This window comes from Pyrus communis, chromosome 13, assembly GCF_041283825.1.
Source record: "Pyrus communis isolate YQ-2024b chromosome 13, ASM4128382v1, whole genome shotgun sequence".
In the NCBI taxonomy this organism is placed as follows: domain Eukaryota; kingdom Viridiplantae; phylum Streptophyta; class Magnoliopsida; order Rosales; family Rosaceae; genus Pyrus; species Pyrus communis.
In genome coordinates, this window is record NC_142577.1 from 27669445 (window position 1) to 27687626 (window position 18182).

At 38.1% G+C, this 18182-nt stretch overlaps 4 protein-coding genes across 5 annotated transcripts; 3 read left to right on the top strand and 1 right to left on the bottom strand.

Moving 5' to 3' along the window:
- Positions 1–198: 198 nt before the first annotated feature.
- MES15 (methyl esterase 15) lies at positions 199–3019 on the top strand. Its single transcript, XM_068477829.2, has 5 exons — positions 199–680; positions 1561–1797; positions 2079–2222; positions 2334–2465; positions 2563–3019. The coding sequence occupies exons 1-5, from the start codon at positions 297–299 to the stop codon at positions 2839–2841; spliced, it is 1176 nt and encodes a 391-aa protein (XP_068333930.2). The 5' UTR covers positions 199–296; the 3' UTR covers positions 2842–3019.
- A 1771-nt stretch (positions 3020–4790) lies between these two features.
- SP1L2 (SPIRAL1-like2) lies at positions 4791–6624 on the top strand. 2 transcript variants are annotated; one of them, XM_068477270.2, is made up of 3 exons: positions 4791–4925; positions 5775–6061; positions 6323–6624. In XM_068477270.2, exons 2-3 carry the CDS (start codon positions 5801–5803, stop codon positions 6404–6406), a joined length of 345 nt encoding a protein of 114 aa, XP_068333371.2. In that variant the 5' UTR covers positions 4791–4925; positions 5775–5800; the 3' UTR covers positions 6407–6624. The 2 variants fall into 2 exon arrangements, with proteins under 2 accessions (XP_068333371.2, XP_068333372.2); XM_068477271.2 differs by having other exon boundaries at positions 4820–4924; positions 5767–6061.
- A 217-nt stretch (positions 6625–6841) lies between these two features.
- LOC137737721 (coenzyme Q biosynthesis Coq4 family protein / ubiquinone biosynthesis Coq4 family protein) lies at positions 6842–8925 on the bottom strand. Its single transcript, XM_068477269.2, has 3 exons — positions 8799–8925; positions 8183–8391; positions 6842–7491 (listed from the first exon to the last, which is right to left on the bottom strand). The coding sequence occupies exons 2-3, from the start codon at positions 8363–8365 to the stop codon at positions 6991–6993; spliced, it is 684 nt and encodes a 227-aa protein (XP_068333370.1). The 5' UTR covers positions 8366–8391; positions 8799–8925; the 3' UTR covers positions 6842–6990.
- A 6347-nt stretch (positions 8926–15272) lies between these two features.
- Positions 15273–17646, top strand: LOC137736558 (cytochrome P450 78A5-like). The gene is made up of 2 exons (XM_068475810.2): positions 15273–16300; positions 16735–17646. The coding sequence occupies exons 1-2, from the start codon at positions 15338–15340 to the stop codon at positions 17338–17340; spliced, it is 1569 nt and encodes a 522-aa protein (XP_068331911.2). The 5' UTR covers positions 15273–15337; the 3' UTR covers positions 17341–17646.
- Positions 17647–18182: the final 536 nt, after the last annotated feature.

Below are 18182 nucleotides of genomic sequence, written 5' to 3' on the forward strand. Positions count from 1 at the left end.
ATTAACTAACCTTTTTTATTTAAAATTAAACACAAATAGTATTTGAAAATTGACTACACGATATACGATGAACGGTTAGGATGTGAATGGATCCGAAGAGGATCCCTTTCCCCTTCCATGAACCTTCAAATAATGCAAATATTTTGTCACACCTCTCAGATTAGTATTTTAATACTTTACAATTCGGTCAAACTTTGTGTTCCCCTCTTTACATTCTCCTCCTACATCGTCAACAACGCACATAAATCACACAACAACTTTTCAAGTCTCTCTCACATCTGAAGACTGCTGCACCAATGGGGAACTCAATGGCATGCTTCTCGCCGGCGCACAAGCCCAGAAACTTGATCCGAAACCCCTCGAAGCGGCCAACGTACTCTTCGCCGTCCTTGGCTTCCGCTGGTAGTACTAGAAGATCGGTAAACGGTTCGACCAAGAAGAAAGAGCGGCTTTCCGATGCTGATGACTTGTTGCTTCAGCAACAAGCTAGGGAGGCTGTTCTGCTGTTCCAGAACGTCCAGAAGAACGGCGGTTCTTCGCAACTGTTTAACCGGTCCACTTCCGTTGTGTATCCCTCTCCGGCTCCTAAGAATCAGGGGTTCGCGAAGAGCTCGAGCTCTAGGCAGCGTTTGCGGTCGGATACTCTCGGATTTCAGCCTCTTGAGCTTGTTGATAAGCAGGTTTGACATGTTAATCTTTTGTTTTTAATCTCTGTTTATAGTAATCCAAACGTTCTCATTTTTGTTCGGTAAAAAACTGCCCAATATTAAGCACTTTTTCCGGTTGAAAACGGACGATTTGTTCGTTTAAGTTCGGCATGAATAGGCCGAATGGATTTTGCAAACAAAAGTCAAACATTGTGTTCGGTTGTGTACTACCGCGTTTGGTGTTGGTGTGCCGTACAAAACAATAACCCTTAATTTAATTTTTTAAAGATCGAAAAGACAAAGGGTTCGTTTGGAAGCGCTTTTAAAATGACTGAAAGTGTTTAGAGAAAATGTTTTTTATTTTCTAGAATTCAATTACATTTTTACTAAAAATTGATTCCATAAACATTTTCATCCAAAACACTTTCAAACGAGCTGATAATCTCGAGAGACAACGGTTAGCCCCTTTATTGCCTTTTCACATGAGGGAAAAATTGAAAACATATTTTATTATTGGTCAACTACAATTAAAGGACATTACATCACCTTCTATTCTATGGAATGATTTTTCATTTTTGGCCGGCTGCATCAAGATTTTGAAGGAAGGCGAATATTTCAGCTCATAAACATATAGGTTTGATTAATTCAAAGCTTTGCGTCGAAAATTTGAGATAGGTCAGGGTTAATCAGTGTTTAAAATATAATGAAGATAATTGTCAATAACAACCGAAAATAAGTTCTTTTTTATTCGAGTAATATTCTAATATGATCAAATGAAAGCGAAAAAACTTATATGTGGCCTAGCACATGATGATTTTAATGTGATGGACTAGTTAATTTGGCTTGTTAATCAGTCCTTTTCTGCTTCAACAATTTTCAAAAGTGTATATATAGTCAATTTTTGTGTTTGTAGGACGTGAAGACTGATGAACTGGAAACCAATCATTTTATCCTAGTTCATGGAGGTGGCTTTGGTGCTTGGTGCTGGTACAAAACCATGACACTTTTGGAAGAAAGTGGGTTCAAAGTTGATGCAGTTGACCTGACCGGTTCTGGAGTTCACTCATTTGATACAAACAACATTACGAGTCTTGCACAATACGTCAAGCCACTCACTGACATCCTTGAGAATCTTGGGGTTGGGAAGAAGGTTTGCTCCCCTCCCTCCCTCTCTCTCTCTCTCTCTCTCTCTCTCTCTCTCTCTCTCTCGGGTTTAGGGCACAAACACGTATTAAGTACGAACACAAGTACATAACACATTTGATGGTCATGTCGACTAATCAAATGTAGGGGACGGTTGAAGTGGTGTGCACCACTCAATTTGCATTCCATAATTATTGTATTTTAGGTGTTCATATTCAGTTTGTGTTTGTATTGTAGTCGGACGCTTTGTGTACATTAATAATTTATTTTCCTTCCTCTAAAATGCAGGTGATTTTGGTTGGACATGATTTTGGTGGCACATGTATCTCATATGCAATGGAGTTGTTTCCATCTAAAATTGCAAAAGCCATATTCATTTGTGCAGCAATGTTAACCAGAGGGCAGACCACTCTTAATCTCTTTGCTCAACAGGTTTGCCCTCCAATCCACACAATAATAACATAATTAATATCATATTTCTACAGATAATTTTTTGTTAATCTTCATAAACCAAACTAATTAATCCTGTTAATCTTAACGCAGACTGGATCGAACGATCTCATGCGACAGGCTCAGAGATTCTTGTATGCCAATGGGAAGGATCAGCCTCCTAGTGCTATTACTCTTGACAAAAAACTGTCCGAAGACTTATTGTTCAATCAAAGTCCTGCAAAGGTACGTTGTATAAACTACAACAGAGCTCAAGCGCTAATCAGTTAGTTTTTTCCGTTTGATATCGAAGCTAATTTTCGTCCTCCTTAATCCAAACCAGGATGTTGCACTGGCATCAGTCTCAATGAGGCCAATCCCCTTTGCACCAGTAACAGAGAAGCTTTCTCTTTCCGACGAGAACTACGGCGCTGTCAGGCGGTTTTTCGTAGTGACTCAAGAAGATCATGCCATAACTGTTCCATTACAAGAAGCCATGACCGAATCCAACCCGCCGGAACAGGTTTTCCGGCTTAAGGGCTCCGATCATGCACCCTTTTTCTCAAGGCCACAGGCTTTGCATAGGATAGTAGTAGAGATATCACAACTTCCTCCAGTGTAGGCATGAGCTGATCTGCCAAATCACATAGGCTTCAGTACACATAGTGGAAGGGAATGTATAAAAAATAAAACTTTGTTTAATTTATTCAACTAACTGTCATCCGTGAGAAAATATTCGTAACATGGAAAATATATGATATATGAAAAATGGCAAGGGAGCATCATGTGTATTTTTTATACTTTACCACTTGAATGGTAATTTGGTAATTATGGTTTTAAACTTGATGCACAGATAAATTTTTCAATGTGCCGAGAATACAATTTAATACATCAAGTGTCATAATACAATTGATTAATGTACCGAACTTGTTCGAGACATTAAAAAATCTCTCTGCTGCATGGCGGACAAACCGGAAAGTACAAAGCAAGGAGGTTAGTAGGTTACATCGGATGCCAAACTGGCATAACGTTTTTTTCCCAAAAAAAAAAAAACTTGCATAACGTTTTGTCCATAATTACTGGCTATATATTAAACTAATAAAAAATGCAAACGAAATATGTATAAGTTTTTCCATATTAGATAAAAAAGCAATTAAGAGAAATAAAAAATTAAATAAAAGGTAAAAATCCTTGACAGTAGAAATATCTCTTATTAGGCCATTTCCAACCGACCTGACCAAATGGTCATAGGGCTAAAAATAGTTCTGAATGACACGAAAATCGTCTCCAACCGAAGACTAGGCCAAAAGGCTTGTGGGCCCCACTGGGCCTAAACCACCAAATCAGACCAACGAGCTGGCCATTTCCAGCCAGAATGTCAAGCTTGACATTTTGCCAACTTTCCAGCTCTAGAATGTCAAGCTTGATATTTTGCCAGCCCTTCAGCTCAGCCCATTTGAATGCCAACAGCTATCTAACGTCAGAATGACGCCAGCTAGCAAGGGCTAGCTAACGTCATGCTGCCGTCAGGTTATCGTTGGAATTTGATTTTTTTTTGGATGAATTAAAAAAAATTTAATTTTTTTTTCCTATAAATACCTACACCATTCTTACAACATTGAAGGTTGAAAATAAGAAGTGTCACGTAGATAAGAATCATATCTAAAATTTGAACAACCAATTACATCTCGACATGTGGCACTTGAAATCATATCCAAAAAGTTATTAAGATTACATAAAGATAAGAAATCTGGAGAGTTACTCATTTTAGAGACATGTGTCACTCTAAATCCTATCCGAAAAATTACTGAGATTACATAAAGATAAGAAATATGGAGAGTTACTCACGTTAACAACGCGTGTCATTTGAAATCCTATCCAAAAAATTATTGAGATTATATAAAGACAAGAAATCCGGAGGCTTATTTATTTTGCGATAAGTAGTACTCAAAATATGTTCGAAAACCTTATTTTAATATGGTAGTTTAATTTAATTAACCATATTAATTTAATTAAAATAATAAATTATGTTTGGCCAATGGCCCTTGGGCCCTCTCAGTTGGAGATTATTTTTTGTCAAAGGGCTATGTTTGGCCTATAGTTCTTTGGCCCCCTCAGTTGGAGATGGTATAAAATATGACTTAGCACTATTTCTTAAAATATAATTTATTGCAAGACTATAGAGCTAAAAAGAGCCCTTTGGCCCTCCTTCGGTTGGAGATGACCTAGAGTTCTGTGTCACAATCAACCGAAGCGGTAAAAAATAGATTTTCATTTAAATATATGATCAACGATTCATATTTAAATTTTCGTCTAACAGTAAATTTTATTATTTAATTATCATTTTTCGCATCATGTAGCGTTTGTTTCAAAAAAGAAAATAAAAGGTCTGAAAAAGTAAAGAATTAGAGAACCAAGATGGTCGATTCAATTTCAGTAAGATTAATATTGCAAATTTCCACCAAATATTGACCCTATTTATTTTTTTGGGGTAGGGTTTAAATTTGTGAAAATTGAAATATTTAATAAAGAAAATCTGGATAATTCCAAAAATAATAAAATAAAAATTTTAAAACAGTGACAGCGTATCTGCACTGATATGTTTATATAACGCCTTGAAGTGGCGTATAGTTTTTCTGTGTCTCGAGTAGCTCAACACTCTCTGCTTCCACAGCTCTCCCTCCCAGATCTGATCCCAACAACCAGGTACCCTACGCGCCCCTCTCTCTAACCCTAGATCTCTGCCTCCCTTCTCGGATTTTGACTTCCATGATTCAATCGCTGCATTTCGCTTTCAATTTCTCGCTTTTTTAGAACCCAATTTTACTGTGCTTGATTTGATGCTTTTCCTAGTGGATAATTTTGATATTTAATCGGTGGGTTTTTAGGTGAAATTATTTGATGGAATCATTAGAATTTTGGGGTGCATTTCATTTGGTAGATCTATATATGTATGTTTTGATTTGTGGTAGTGCTAGACTGAGACGTTTCTTTTGCTTTTGGTTTTTGAGATTTCTAGGATGAACTGTTGATCGTGGATCTGTCTGTTTTCGATTTTTTAAACCGAAAATGTTTCTTCGGGTGAGCCTGCATTTTGCTAAATTGAACTTCTGTTTGTGTAATTTGGCTGAACTGATCAATTGGGTTTTAGAAATTGTGAAGAAATCATTAGAAAATAAGGAGAAATTGAATTAGTGTGGTCTATCAGATAAACATCGAAAAGCTGAGCCTTTTTTGTGACGAAGGCAGAACCCAACCTTGAAGTTCATGGTGCAGACTCTAAGATTTTTGTTTTTTCCTTCTCGTTTGGGTTTCTTGTGAATGGTTCGATTTATAAAATGGATCAATGGTTTAGATCATGTTAGGGTGTTTTGATTTGAAAGTATTTCGTGACACTGAGGCAAGTAGTGACAAAGTTATTGTGATAATTGTTCCTGTAGGTATATCCTTTACTGTTTGAGGCGTCAATTAGGAGTCATCGGTATAGTTTCTTGCAATTTTGTTCTTTATTCCGGAATTCCACTCTAAGCATCTGTTTGTAATGTACGGGTGTAGGGTTATCTGTGAAGAAGTTGCAGAACATGGGTCGTGGAGTTAGCAGCGGTGGGGGACAAAGTTCTTTGAACTATCTTTTTGGGAGTGGAGAGGCTCCAAAACCAGCTGCCAACAATGCTCAAGCTGCGCCAGTTCCAGATGAGCCTGCTTCCAAGCCTGTTGCTCCTGCTCCTGCTCCTGCTCCTGAACCAGTTGATATCACCAAGGCGATTCCTGCTGGTATCCATAGCACCTCTACAAACAACTACATGCGTGCAGATGGCCAGAACACCGGAAACTTCATTACGGTATGATTCTCCTCATTGTTTGGGGTTAGACAAAACCTAGTTTACTCAACATGGTTACACCCCAATGAATCTTCCAATATTTCATTGTCTTTTTAATTATTATCCTAATATCTTGGTGTTTATAATTTGTTCACTGAAACAATTTATATAGCCTGCTGGAATTTGGCTTATCCTTCTTCATTGTTTGGTATAGTGTTTTCGTTCTATTTTATGCACAATTTGTGTTATTTTGATGTTCATATTGATTCTCCCTGCGCGCAGGATCGACCCTCGACCAAGGTCCATGCTGCCCCAGGCGGTGGATCTTCGCTGGGTTACCTCTTTGGTGGACCGGGTGGTAACTGAGACGGACATGCCTTTCGTATCGTTGAGTTTTGTGAAACCTCTATTCTGGACGAGGCAATGGAAGTCTCTATGGATTGTGTGATGTAATATAGGTCTTGTGGTTGTTGGGATCATTCAGTCAAGAATGATCTATTGTAGATGGATAAACCATCTGATACAGATTTCGTTTTCATGGACAAACCGAACATTTCCTAGTGCATATTTCGTGTTTCTCGTTATTTTCTCGGTGATTAATTTCTCTTCTCCATCTTTACATGGTCATTCCTGTTGTCTTCTAAGTTGGATTATGATTGGAAACGCCGTGCCTGGCCGGGGATGGCCGGGGTCACGCCTACGGAGTTTGCATTTACGCTTCTCGGTTGCAATTTTCTGAAAAGAATGCTTAAATTAAGAGGAAAACGGATTTCTTAACATATTGTGCACACGAAGATTCAATTTGTGAAGGTAAATTGAAATCGACCTATAACTATTAATGTGTTCAAACAATAACTTATTTGGGTTGATAAGGAAAGCACAAGTTAATGGGTACATTGTGCTCGAGAAATTTACAGTTTCTCCGCCAAACAAGCTGAAGCTGCTGATGATCAGGCTTGTTTAGGAGGAGCAGGGGCAGGAATTATACCCCACTTTCTCCGAACGTCCTCCAAATCCTCGTGAAAGTGCCGCTCGTAATACACGCACATGAGATCTGTGCACTGCATTCCAGCTTGGATGGCCCAAGGGAAGTAGTGTTGAAAGAACAATTTCCTTTGCTTCTCGTTGAATCTCGCTGAGCCCCCTATGACGGACATCAGGCACATGGGGAGGTACATTTGCTCAAACTCTATTACCTTGAGGGCCGACTCCCCCATCAAGTTCGTTGGAAGGCCAAAAAGGGTGTGCCAGAAGTCGTGCACCTCACGAGCCCTCATGGCCACATATGCAAGCTCATCTGTCTCCATGAACCGCACTGGTGGTCGATCATCTGGGGAGAAGTTCCTAGATCCCATGAACTTCGCATAGGCAGCACCAAATGTGTTTGCTGGTAGATCCCATGCATGACCCACGTTTACAGATATTACACGGGGTTTCTCCAACAGTATGGCCTGGTAAAGAAAGAAATGCATTGGTCTTAGAATAACAAAGCAAAACCGTTGACAAAATAGGATTTCATTGCATACCAGCAACCAAATGGCTTTCATGTACTGATTCCATAAAATTTAGATATCTCGAGCCACAGCCATTCTTAGTTCGTTATATGGGTGGGAAAAACAACGCAAAACGGTTTACATGAGAAGAATAAGTTCAATTAGAAGCACATAATAAGCAACACTACAAAGAACACCATTTAAGTACTGTAGTGGAAGAAGAACATATGACTTCAGTTTGCATTAGCTATCACCTATCTAAACTAAGAGCAGGAGCACTCAATACTCGGCAACAATAAGAACAATATTTTGCCAGTTTTACACGGAAGACTGATATATGACTTCAATTGACCAGAATGGATATAGCCCAGGTTGCAATTTTCACGATTCCCTTGCCGCTGATAAGTGAAAAAATGTTCAGTTCATATGACTTCCCTCAAGCAGACTTTCAAAGAACATCCTATGGACTCAAATAACCCGAAACTCCCAACACCTTCATTAACAAAACACAACGCAGATAGCTAAGCAGAAACACCGTGCATAATTACGAGAAAGTTTTTCTGGTGAACAACTACTTACACGCATAACATGTTATTTGATTAAGAATTGTAATCACTAAACAAGAAGGGTGAGGACAGAAGAGGCTTACCCTGCCTTCAGGGCTCCTCGTCATTCTTTCAAGAACTCTTTCAAATGCAGGTTTCCCAGTTGTCTCTCCAAGAGCTGCTATGAGATCAGCTCTTCTTGGGTCCAGCAATGCGCCCACAGCCGAACCGACCGCCACAGCCGCCTGCTGCCACCGGTTCAGCCGAACACGGGCACTTCCTAACATGGTAACTCACCCGTTTTCTTGCAATCCTAATCATTACATGCAAATTTCCGCAACAATTTAACCTTTACACAATAAAATAAAATATAAAAAAATACAAGCACTGCCTTTTAAGCATTTTCACAAATAGTTTCTGGGCAAATTACTGATTATTGCATCCAATGATGCGTAATTAACTATAAACTTTATAATCATCAAACAAAGAACTGAAGCACCCAATTTATGAATCATCGACAGTTTTAATAACATTAAGATTAGGAAATTAAGAAAAGCTTATCTAACAGGTCCCTGACGATTGCTATTGGGCAAGATCCCCGACGATTACTAGAAAATTTTCTTCCTTTTTTACCTCAAAAAATTGGGTATTTAGAGTTAAAGGGGAAAACATTAAAATTTTCTCGTAAACCAAACAAAATTTGAAGAAATTTTTGTTTACCTGACTCCCTGAGTTTGGCACGGGAAGATCGGCGCTTTCAATCTTTGTTGCTGGTGCGGAATAAGGCGGTTGTCTCTGTGAGTGGCCGTTGGTTTTGGTAGCAACAAGCAAGAGATAAGGGTTGGGCCAGATAAACATGGGCCTGCTTTTCTTTTTCCACTCTGACCAATGGGCCTCTTCTTTCGGTTTTTTTTTTTTTTTTTTTTTTTAAACAAACGATAGAGTTATTGGGTTAAATTGTTAAATGTTAGAGCAATCTATAGAAATCGAACATGCACCAGAGTGGATAGACATTATTACTTTGTGCCACTGCGGTAAATCACCACCTGCTTTCTAGCCTCAGGTGATGAGGTCAAAATACAGCGGGTGAAGTTGGGTGGATTGTTTTTGTACCTAGTGCTTGACAACCACATTATCCGGTCTTCCGGATACAATAGGAAATTCAAACTCGAATTGTGAGGATGGGCACGCTATATCTTAATCAACGAAAGTTTCAATTAATTCAGGCAATGAGTCAACAATAATTTAATATCAAACTTGTCATTTAAAAAAGTCAAAACACAAAAGGTGCGAACCTAGTCATGTAACTCATATGCCGAGCGTAGTTGCGTAGGCTTGTAACTTAGCAAAGCATTAAAATGATTGGTTGCCTACATGAAGCCTAACCAAGTGAGGTTACGGTGATCTTGGTCTGTTCACCTTGGGTGAAATCACATAAAGTACGCTCCTAAGCCCCTGGGTCAGTAGGGTTCCCATCCATCAATGGTTGGTAGCTAATATATAAAAATAAAAAAATAAAAAAATAAAAAAAGTCTGTAACTCATATGCAAGTTGAGTTAATTTATTCAAATTTTGGTTTTTGATAGTGGAAGAATGAAGAGGAGGGGGAAGTCGGGTAGGGTTTGAAGTGTAATTAAGTGGCTTGTTTTGTAATGCAAGTAGAAATTAATGCGGTATTTATGAGATATGGTGGGGGGATGTAAAACTATGTGCCAACGCCATTTATATGCACCAGTTCAATGAAATACATCCTTGCCATAAAGAAGGTGGTTTTATTGCCTGGCGGCAATGTCTATCTAGAACACAGTCAAGTACATTAAATGCTGAATTAAAGGTTAAGATCAGATCTAAAAGAGATGTCAAATTTTTAACATAAAATTTAAATTTAAATGCTTACGTGGCATATTGATATTTTTATAAATTTTATTATGATATGTCAAATTTAAACTATTATTTAAACTATTATTTACTTTTTATAGTTGTGATTAGTATTTTAAAACAAAAGATAACTATTAAAATTATAAAAAGTATTTATTAATTACTAAAAATAGATTTGAAGCTGTTGTCAAATTTAACAGTAACTTTCTCTGCTGCCTTTTCATGTCATGCCACATAGGAATTGACATTTCGGTTGAAAAGCACTAATGATGTCTTTTATTACTGTTATTGCTGATATGGACTTTTTGACATTTCCTTTGGATATGCTCTAAGTGTAATATTATAATAGGTAATACTAGGTAAACTAAATTCTATAAACCAAATTTGCAAACTGAATGATGTGATTGTAGATAATTGAATTATTAATTAAGTATCGATTAACGTGCTTGTTTGGCTGAAATTTTTATTTTCAATTTTCTAACCAATTGTAGCATTACACTTGATGTACTTGACCGCGAAACACTGAAAAATGACTCCTTAGGTCTCAACTCAACCTCTAGGAGTTGAATTTCTTAACCTTAGCATGGCACTATGTCTTCTTTCATCGAATCAGTCTTTCATAAATCACAATTTGATATGTTTTGAAATAACTTGTTTAAAAGTGACCGCGAACACCAACACGGGCATGAACCATGACGCGAATAATGAGAAAGATTTTTTAGATTCGACAATTTTATAAAATTATGCATACAAGTTTCTGACCACGTGGCCAATCAAAAGATAAACAACATGATAAAGGGCACAACAAATTATCTCGACCTATAAGTAATTGTTTTTAATTCCTTCAAAACCCTAAATTAAAACGGTTCAATTCTTTTTCATGAGGTAAATTGAAATTGGCGTTACATTATAAGATCATCTTCAATTTTGGAGTAAAACCTAAAATTTTGAGTCTAAAAAAATTTAGGTTTTAACTCAAAAACAGCTTTTCTGCTCTAACTCTTCTTGCCTAATTTTTTTAGCCCGAAGTTATTAAAGAATAAACTTAGCCTATTTTTTTTTAAGTAATTAAAAAAAAAAAAGTATGTACACTATCCTAATTTAATTTTATGAACATTTTAACTTTAAAATGTTTAGATTCAGATAAATATTGAAAAATCACTAAATTTGGGTGAATTTTGAGTTAAATAATTTTTTTTAATTATAGATTTAAATTTGATCATATTAGATTCAATGAAATTTCTAAATATAAAACAAATATAAATCTGGATCGTTCAGAAAAAAGAGTCGTTGAGCTCATTGTTGTGGCCGACAAAAAGGGGACATACCCACGTGGGTGGGGTTCAGCTGGTACTGGGCTGGTGCGTTTGGTGCTTCCGATAGTGGTTTTTGGGCGTTTGGGCTTCGCATCAGGTTTTCCACTGTCACATGCGGGCTTTACCACTAATTTTGGGCTAAATTTTGGAGGGAATTTGAGTTTTGTTTAGGTTTTAACACTTAACCTAATTTTAGAACAAGGGTTAGAGAGAAATGATGAGAGAATAGAAGGAAAAATTTAAAACTTATTTCAAGAGTTGGAATTGATCTAATTGACGTAAGACAAGAGCAAGTCTCGACCCAAAAAAAAAAAAAAAAAATAGAGGCACCTGCACTTGGTAGCTATTTATTTTTATTTTATTGGAATTAAGGAAATTAAAAGTCCCCAAATTCCCAAACGGACCAAAAATGCCAAGGTTGTTGAGGGAATAGTAATAATACATTAGGCATGGAGAGGGGGAGAGGGAGAGAGGGAGAGAGAGAGAGAGAGAGAGAGAGAGACAGCTGGAGAAGAAGAGAAGGCCGTTGGTTTACTGGGACCTGACAAAGCAGGACGGTACCAGAAAAACTATTGTACATACTCCCCCCTACTCAAAGAGAAAGGAGGGACAGAAAAATCACAGAAAATCGTTTTACTGACTGATCACTCCAATGACTCATTTACTTTCTCACCTCCTCTGTTGAAAATAGACGGATTTACCGTCACGTGACAAAGTGTAGACTAATAATCACTGTTTTAAAAATCCTCGTCTAGCACCGTTTATGTTTCGTTTAGGTGTTAGGAGACTCGTCACCGTTCCGATTAATGTCTAGATATTTAAAAATTAAGAAAGAGTGCCTAGACTTGCTGAGGTGCCCGTTTAGACCTCATAGGAACCCGCCTATTCCATCAAGACCCACTTAGGCACCCGCCTAGGTTGAAACTTACTTAAACAGAAAATAAATAACTTTTATTTTACATTTTATTTTTTTCAATAAATTGTAAGAGACTTGTTGCATACTTAAATGAACACACATTATATTCTTGTTCCCTATATTTTCATTATGTTCTAATACTTCATAATATGTATGTCGTTCTATTTTGTAGTTTATGATGAAAGTATATATATTTTAAGTATAAGTAGATATTTTTTACACGAAATATAATAGATTTACTCAAATCCGTCTAGTCCGTCTACACGTTCACCTAAACCCTGCCTAACCGCCTAGGCACTAAGTTCCAGCTCATCGTCCAACTAACGCCTAACTTTTTTTTAAAACCTTTCTAATAATGTATTATTATGTAAATTTCATCGCACATTATTAGCAATGCATATTATTCAGGTAAATAGGCTTCTCGAGCTCAAATTCATTGCATTTTCTCAATATAAACTAAAATATTTAAAAGAAAATATACATTATTAAATTTAAATACTCCGTAATAATCAACTCGTTTTATGTAAGTTACGAACACGATATAGTAAACTGTGGACAGACTAGTGTTGGCGCTGGAGGTAGACAGCATGCGCAACTGCCTTACTGCCATTTGCTGCAGACTGCAATATCTGCTGCCTTTTGCTTGTTCAACACTTCAAAAATCAAACCAAATCGAAAACATTTATACATTTGCATGGAGCTCTCTGTCCTTCGTTTACACGTCACCACTTGAAACCAAACTAGCGTTTTGCATTCTGGTTTGTGACCAGAAGAGAAAGAAATATTCTAACAATATTACTTGGGTACAGTCTCAGTAGTACTCATTTTACTCACCAAGCTATGTGGTCCAACAGGAATACAACATCTGTCATTTGAAATTCTCTCCCACACGGCCCACACCCCTGTAATCTTAGTAACCAAACGAAAAATTTGTAAGTGTGATTGGTATACAAGATGGTACATCACGTATTATTATACAAACGTTATAATATAATATGTGTGTTAAAATATTAATAATTTGAAAAATAAAATTTTCTACCGCTTATGCAAAAAGACATAGTATACCTTTCGTATTCCGGCCAAAATCATAAAAATTTCTAACCAAACAGCCTCAAATAACCAAGCATTCATCTTTTCTTGTTCCTTTCTTACCATGGCCGATCTACCATGACAAACCACCTAAACCAGAATAATAATTTTCTTCCCATGGCAGATGTAAACCAAAATGATAAAATCCAAGAAGTGGGAGTTCGAGACAGAAAAAAAACACGAGTTTATTAGTTGCACGAAGCTTTCTCCGTCGACTCCACTGACAAACACTCCTCCAATCGTCGACTCCACCCAGCAGTGAATGCCACCGTCGTCTGCGGCGGTGAGGATGACGAGTTGGGGCTTCTCGCTTGGTGGTGAACGTGGACTCGACGCCGGCTGCGGTGGCCGGTTATGAGTATCGTCATCAACTTGTTCGAGCGGAAGGAACACGAAGTGGCGAAAAAGATTTATGTTTGGTAACAGTTTTAAGGGTGAGGTTGTGTTTGGTTGCAAAGATAGAAGAGAATAAGGAGATGACATATGTTATATTTTTGGACAAGGATTCTCTGTCCTTCCACTTCGGTGTCCTTTCGTGGTCTCCTATTTTGTGCAATCACGGTTAAAGTACGTTAATATTTTATATTTTTTTTATAGAGATAATAAGATAAAAATAAATAATAATATAAAATATTGATGTGATTTAACCGTATTCACACAAACAAAAAAACACGAGAGAACATCAGAAGTGGAATGACAGACAATTCTTATCCTATATTTTTATCGGGCCATATAGATTGGTGTGTAAAATGGGTACTGACTTGTTAGTACCCAAGTGTGGTCCATATTATAAACTAACAAACTAGATGGACCAAAAGTCATAAGTTTTGTCGTATAAATTTAAAAGTCATGCCCTGTTTCCAAAAAAAAAAAAGTCATGACCTTTGTCCTTTGGGGTAATTAGGGTTTACAAATCCAACTGGTTCCTCCTCAGTCCTCTCACCATCAAAACTATTGATTATAGGGTCATTTGATCTCATTTTTATGCATCAAAATATCAAGTTGGTCCATGGTCCTAAAAACATCTCGAGAACGATAACATAAAACATGTTTAGTTTTATCGTGATATTTTAGTTCAATAATATAATATAATATACAAATTTATCTTTGTATATAACATTACGTAAGTAGACCAGGATGTTAATTGGCAATAAAAATGTACCATGGCTGGTCTCCTTGAGGACAAGCATTATGTCACGTTATCTGTTTGCTCAAAATGCACATAAGAAAACTCATTGTTTTTAAGTCCATGAAGATGCAAGGGGGGTCTACTCTTTGTGTGTCTCCTTTGGCATATAGGTGGTGTGGCTCTTCCACTTCTAACTTCAAAACTCAATATTCTTAAACGTATGTATAGATAGGTGTTTAACATTTTCTTAAATGAAAATAATTGGTGATAGGAATGTTCTGTTTTTTTACTATACTCTCGATAATAATATATCTAATGAATACGAGATGGCGCATGTAACTTCAAAGATTTCTACACATGGTTACAATCCATAATGTCAAGGTTCGAATCAACCTCGCTGAGAACCAGCCCTTCCTCTTCATAACAATCTCACTCTCCTTGCCCCTTCGAGATAAATAAAAACTTTAATAAGACAATTTGTCCAGTTAATAAAATGATGTCACGTTGCCAGTTATTCTACTAAGCGCGTATACCTTAATCAAATTAGACATGTCCTTAATTCACAACATAAATACTGTTCTTAATTCACTTTCTAATATTTACACGTGTCCCCAACCGTTACCCCCTCCTCCTCTCGTTACAATAACTAGAACAAAAGTGCGTTTCCAAAGACGTGGGACCTCCCCAGGCTCCATTTCCACGAATCGCAATCGGATGGACAGGACACAGCCACGATATCGAAATTGATTCTTCGTCGATCCGACCGTCCTCTTTTAACCCCAGTCCAGTAATCTTTCTACCACGGTTAAACTCATCCCACCAATTTTGTCTATAAAATTGCCCCCCATTTCACCTTCTTCGTCTTCAGTGCTTGCTTCGTCTTCCACTTTCCCACTCTGAAAAAAACCGCTCTCCCTAGACTCTAATCAAAATGTCTGTCGAAAATCACCTCATGTTCATACCTAGGTCGATTCTTCACTCCTCCGTTCTGGGTTTCGAGACATTTGCCTGTTTTGTGCTTCTCACGGCGGTCTGCGCCTTCTGCTTCGCTCCCGGAGGCCTCGCCTGGGCGCTGTGCAAGGATCGAGCTTTCCGGGCTATTCCGGGTCCACCTGGCTACCCCCTCATTGGGTCGCTCACCGTTTTCATTGGGTCGGCTCGCCACCGAGTGCTTGCCAAGCTCGCCAGGAACTTCAGGGCTGAGGCTTTGATGTCTTTCTCCGTCGGTCTCAGCCGGTTCGTGATCGCCAGCCAACCGGAAACGGCGAAAGAGATGCTGAACAGCACAGCTTTCGCCAACCGTCCTGTGAATGAGACGGCCTACGAGCTTCTCTTCAACAGAGCGATGGGGTTCGCGCCGTACGGTGAGTACTGGAGGAATCTGAGGAGGATTGCAGCGACCCATTTGTTCAGTCCAAAGAGAATCGCTGGCTCTGAGGTTTTCCGACGCGAAGTGGGGCTGCAAATGGTCGAGGAGTTAAAGCGTTTGATGTTGAAGAACGGCCAAGTTCAGGTGAAAAAGGTGCTTCATTTCGGTTCTCTGAACAACGTTATGATGACAGTTTTTGGGCGGTGCTACGAGTTCGACAAAGGTGGCGATGGGCTGGAGCTCGAGAAACTGGTGACTGAAGGGTATGAGCTGCTGGGGGTGTTCAACTGGAGCAACCATTTTCCGTTTCTGAGTTGGCTGGATTTGCAGGGCGTAAGGAAGAGGTGCAGAAAGTTGGTTTCGAAAGTGAATGGTTTTGTTGGAAAAATCATCGAAGAACATAGGCTTGAGAGAGTGAAAGGTGGCAGCTTTGAGAAGGAAAGGGTTGGAGATTTTGTTGATATTTTGCTTAATTTGGAGGAAGATGACAAACTCAGCGATTCTGACATGATTGCTGTGCTTTGGGTACTATTTTTTTTTTTACTTTTATCACTCTAATTTTTAGTTAGTTCAGTACTATTTTACTTGCCCTATTTATTTTTTGTTTAGGAATTATGCACGAGTAGATTGTTTTTAAATAAAAATTATACCCCATTTGCACTAAAACGACAATATTCAGACAACAAAATCATATTAAATATCGTTTTACTGCATGATTAATGACAATTAAACAACAATTGAAGTGGCTTAAAGGACTTTTTCATTGCCTATTTAATCATATTAAATAGCGATTTACTGCAAGATTAATCACAATTAAACAACACTTAAGTGGCTTAAAAACCTTCTAATTGTTTAATTAATCTGCCGGTAGTGAAAATTTTCTAGTTATGTTTTTCTGAAATGCTGCACAATTTTCACTTTATTTTTGGAAATTAGAATCTAAAATATTTAAATTACAGGAGATGATTTTCAGAGGAACCGACACGGTTGCCATACTACTTGAATGGATTCTTGCAAGACTGGTGTTGCACCCAGAAATACAGTCCAAAGCTCAGTCTGAAATCGAAGCCGTGGTGGGCTCCGCGAGAACCGTCCAGGGCTCCGACATTGCCAACCTGCCTTACCTCCAAGCCATTGTGAAGGAGTGCCTGAGGGTGCACCCGCCGGGCCCTCTCCTCTCCTGGGCTCGCATTGCCATCCATGATGTCTACGTGGGAGATAACTTTGTCCCGGCTGGAACTTCGGCCATGGTGAACATGTGGGCAATCACACACGACGCGAAGGTCTGGACTGAGCCGGAGAAGTTTAATCCGGAGCGATTCATGGCGGAGGATGTGAGCATCATGGGGACTGATCTGAGGCTGGCGCCTTTCGGTTCCGGAAGGAGGGTTTGTCCTGGGAAAGCGTTGGGATTGGCCACCGTCCAGCTCTGGCTTGCTCAGCTGCTACAGAACTTTAACTGGATTGGTTCGGAGAATGGTGACGTGGACTTGTCGGAATGTTTGAAGCTTTCGATGGAGATGAAGAGCCCGTTGGTTTGCAGAGCGGTTCCTAGGTTTGTTTGATGAAGCTTTTTTGAGTTGTTGAACCAACCCTTGCGTGGTTTAATTAGCTTGCTTAGCAAGTTAGGGTAGACTCCAGTTTAATTAAAGGAGTAAATCATGATTAGGTGCAAGTTTTGGATATGTTAGCTGCCACAGTTGGGGAAGGTCATGAACTACAACGAGTTTGGGTTTATCTTTTGGTTAAGTATTGGTAGTTTATGTTATTTAAATCGTGTTTGTGTAATGCATGGGCAGCTTACTGACTGTATAATACTGTTTGGAATATATCAACTTTGCCGATTCTATATATAGTTATTGTATTTTATATCTGCTCATTCTAATTTGCAAAGTTGATATTGTTTCTTGTGCTTTCAGTTGTAAGTTCTTCACTGTCTAAGTTGATTAGGAAGAATGTTAACTTGGCCGATGAGGAAAAGTTCGACCCACACGAGCCAATTAAAATTTTTTTTTTTTTTGAAAGGTTAATGGTTGAGAGATTAAATTTCTAAATGAAATTGACTTATTATATTGAAATTCTACGTATTGATGAATATATCTTACATACTTAATATATCCTACATTTTCTTTTTTAATTAAAATTTATCTTAATACACATTGTTTACTTTCCTATAATACCCTCACACTCTACACTCTTAACATATACCTTACATTTTCTACGTACACCCCACACTTTTCAAATCTTAGGTGCAAATACATAAGGGCATCCAATAGTACCTTCGGTACATAAGGTCATCCAATAGTACCTTCGACGTGAAGTTGAAGCTGGTGTGACTTCGAAATTTTTTTAATTTTTATATTGGAGTGGTGCCAACAATTGTTTGATTATTTGCATGTGTTTATCC

Bases quoted from the DNA above. Each gene is read 5' to 3' on its own strand.
- MES15 (XM_068477829.2), top strand. From the start codon at position 297: ATGGGGAACTCAATGGCATGCTTCTCGCCGGCGCACAAGCCCAGAAAC. The intron at 1,798-2,078 runs GTTTGCTCCCCT...TCTAAAATGCAG, and splicing joins ATCTTGGGGTTGGGAAGAAG to GTGATTTTGGTTGGACATGA. The intron at 2,466-2,562 runs GTACGTTGTATA...AATCCAAACCAG, and splicing joins TCAATCAAAGTCCTGCAAAG to GATGTTGCACTGGCATCAGT.
- LOC137737721 (XM_068477269.2), bottom strand. From the start codon at position 8,365: ATGTTAGGAAGTGCCCGTGTTCGGCTGAACCGGTGGCAGCAGGCGGCT. The intron at 7,492-8,182 runs GTAAGCCTCTTC...TTTCTTTACCAG, and splicing joins CGAGGAGCCCTGAAGGCAGG to GCCATACTGTTGGAGAAACC.
- LOC137736558 (XM_068475810.2), top strand. From the start codon at position 15,338: ATGTCTGTCGAAAATCACCTCATGTTCATACCTAGGTCGATTCTTCAC. The intron at 16,301-16,734 runs GTACTATTTTTT...TTTAAATTACAG, and splicing joins ACATGATTGCTGTGCTTTGG to GAGATGATTTTCAGAGGAAC.
- SP1L2 (XM_068477270.2), top strand. From the start codon at position 5,801: ATGGGTCGTGGAGTTAGCAGCGGTGGGGGACAAAGTTCTTTGAACTAT. The intron at 6,062-6,322 runs GTATGATTCTCC...CCCTGCGCGCAG, and splicing joins ACACCGGAAACTTCATTACG to GATCGACCCTCGACCAAGGT.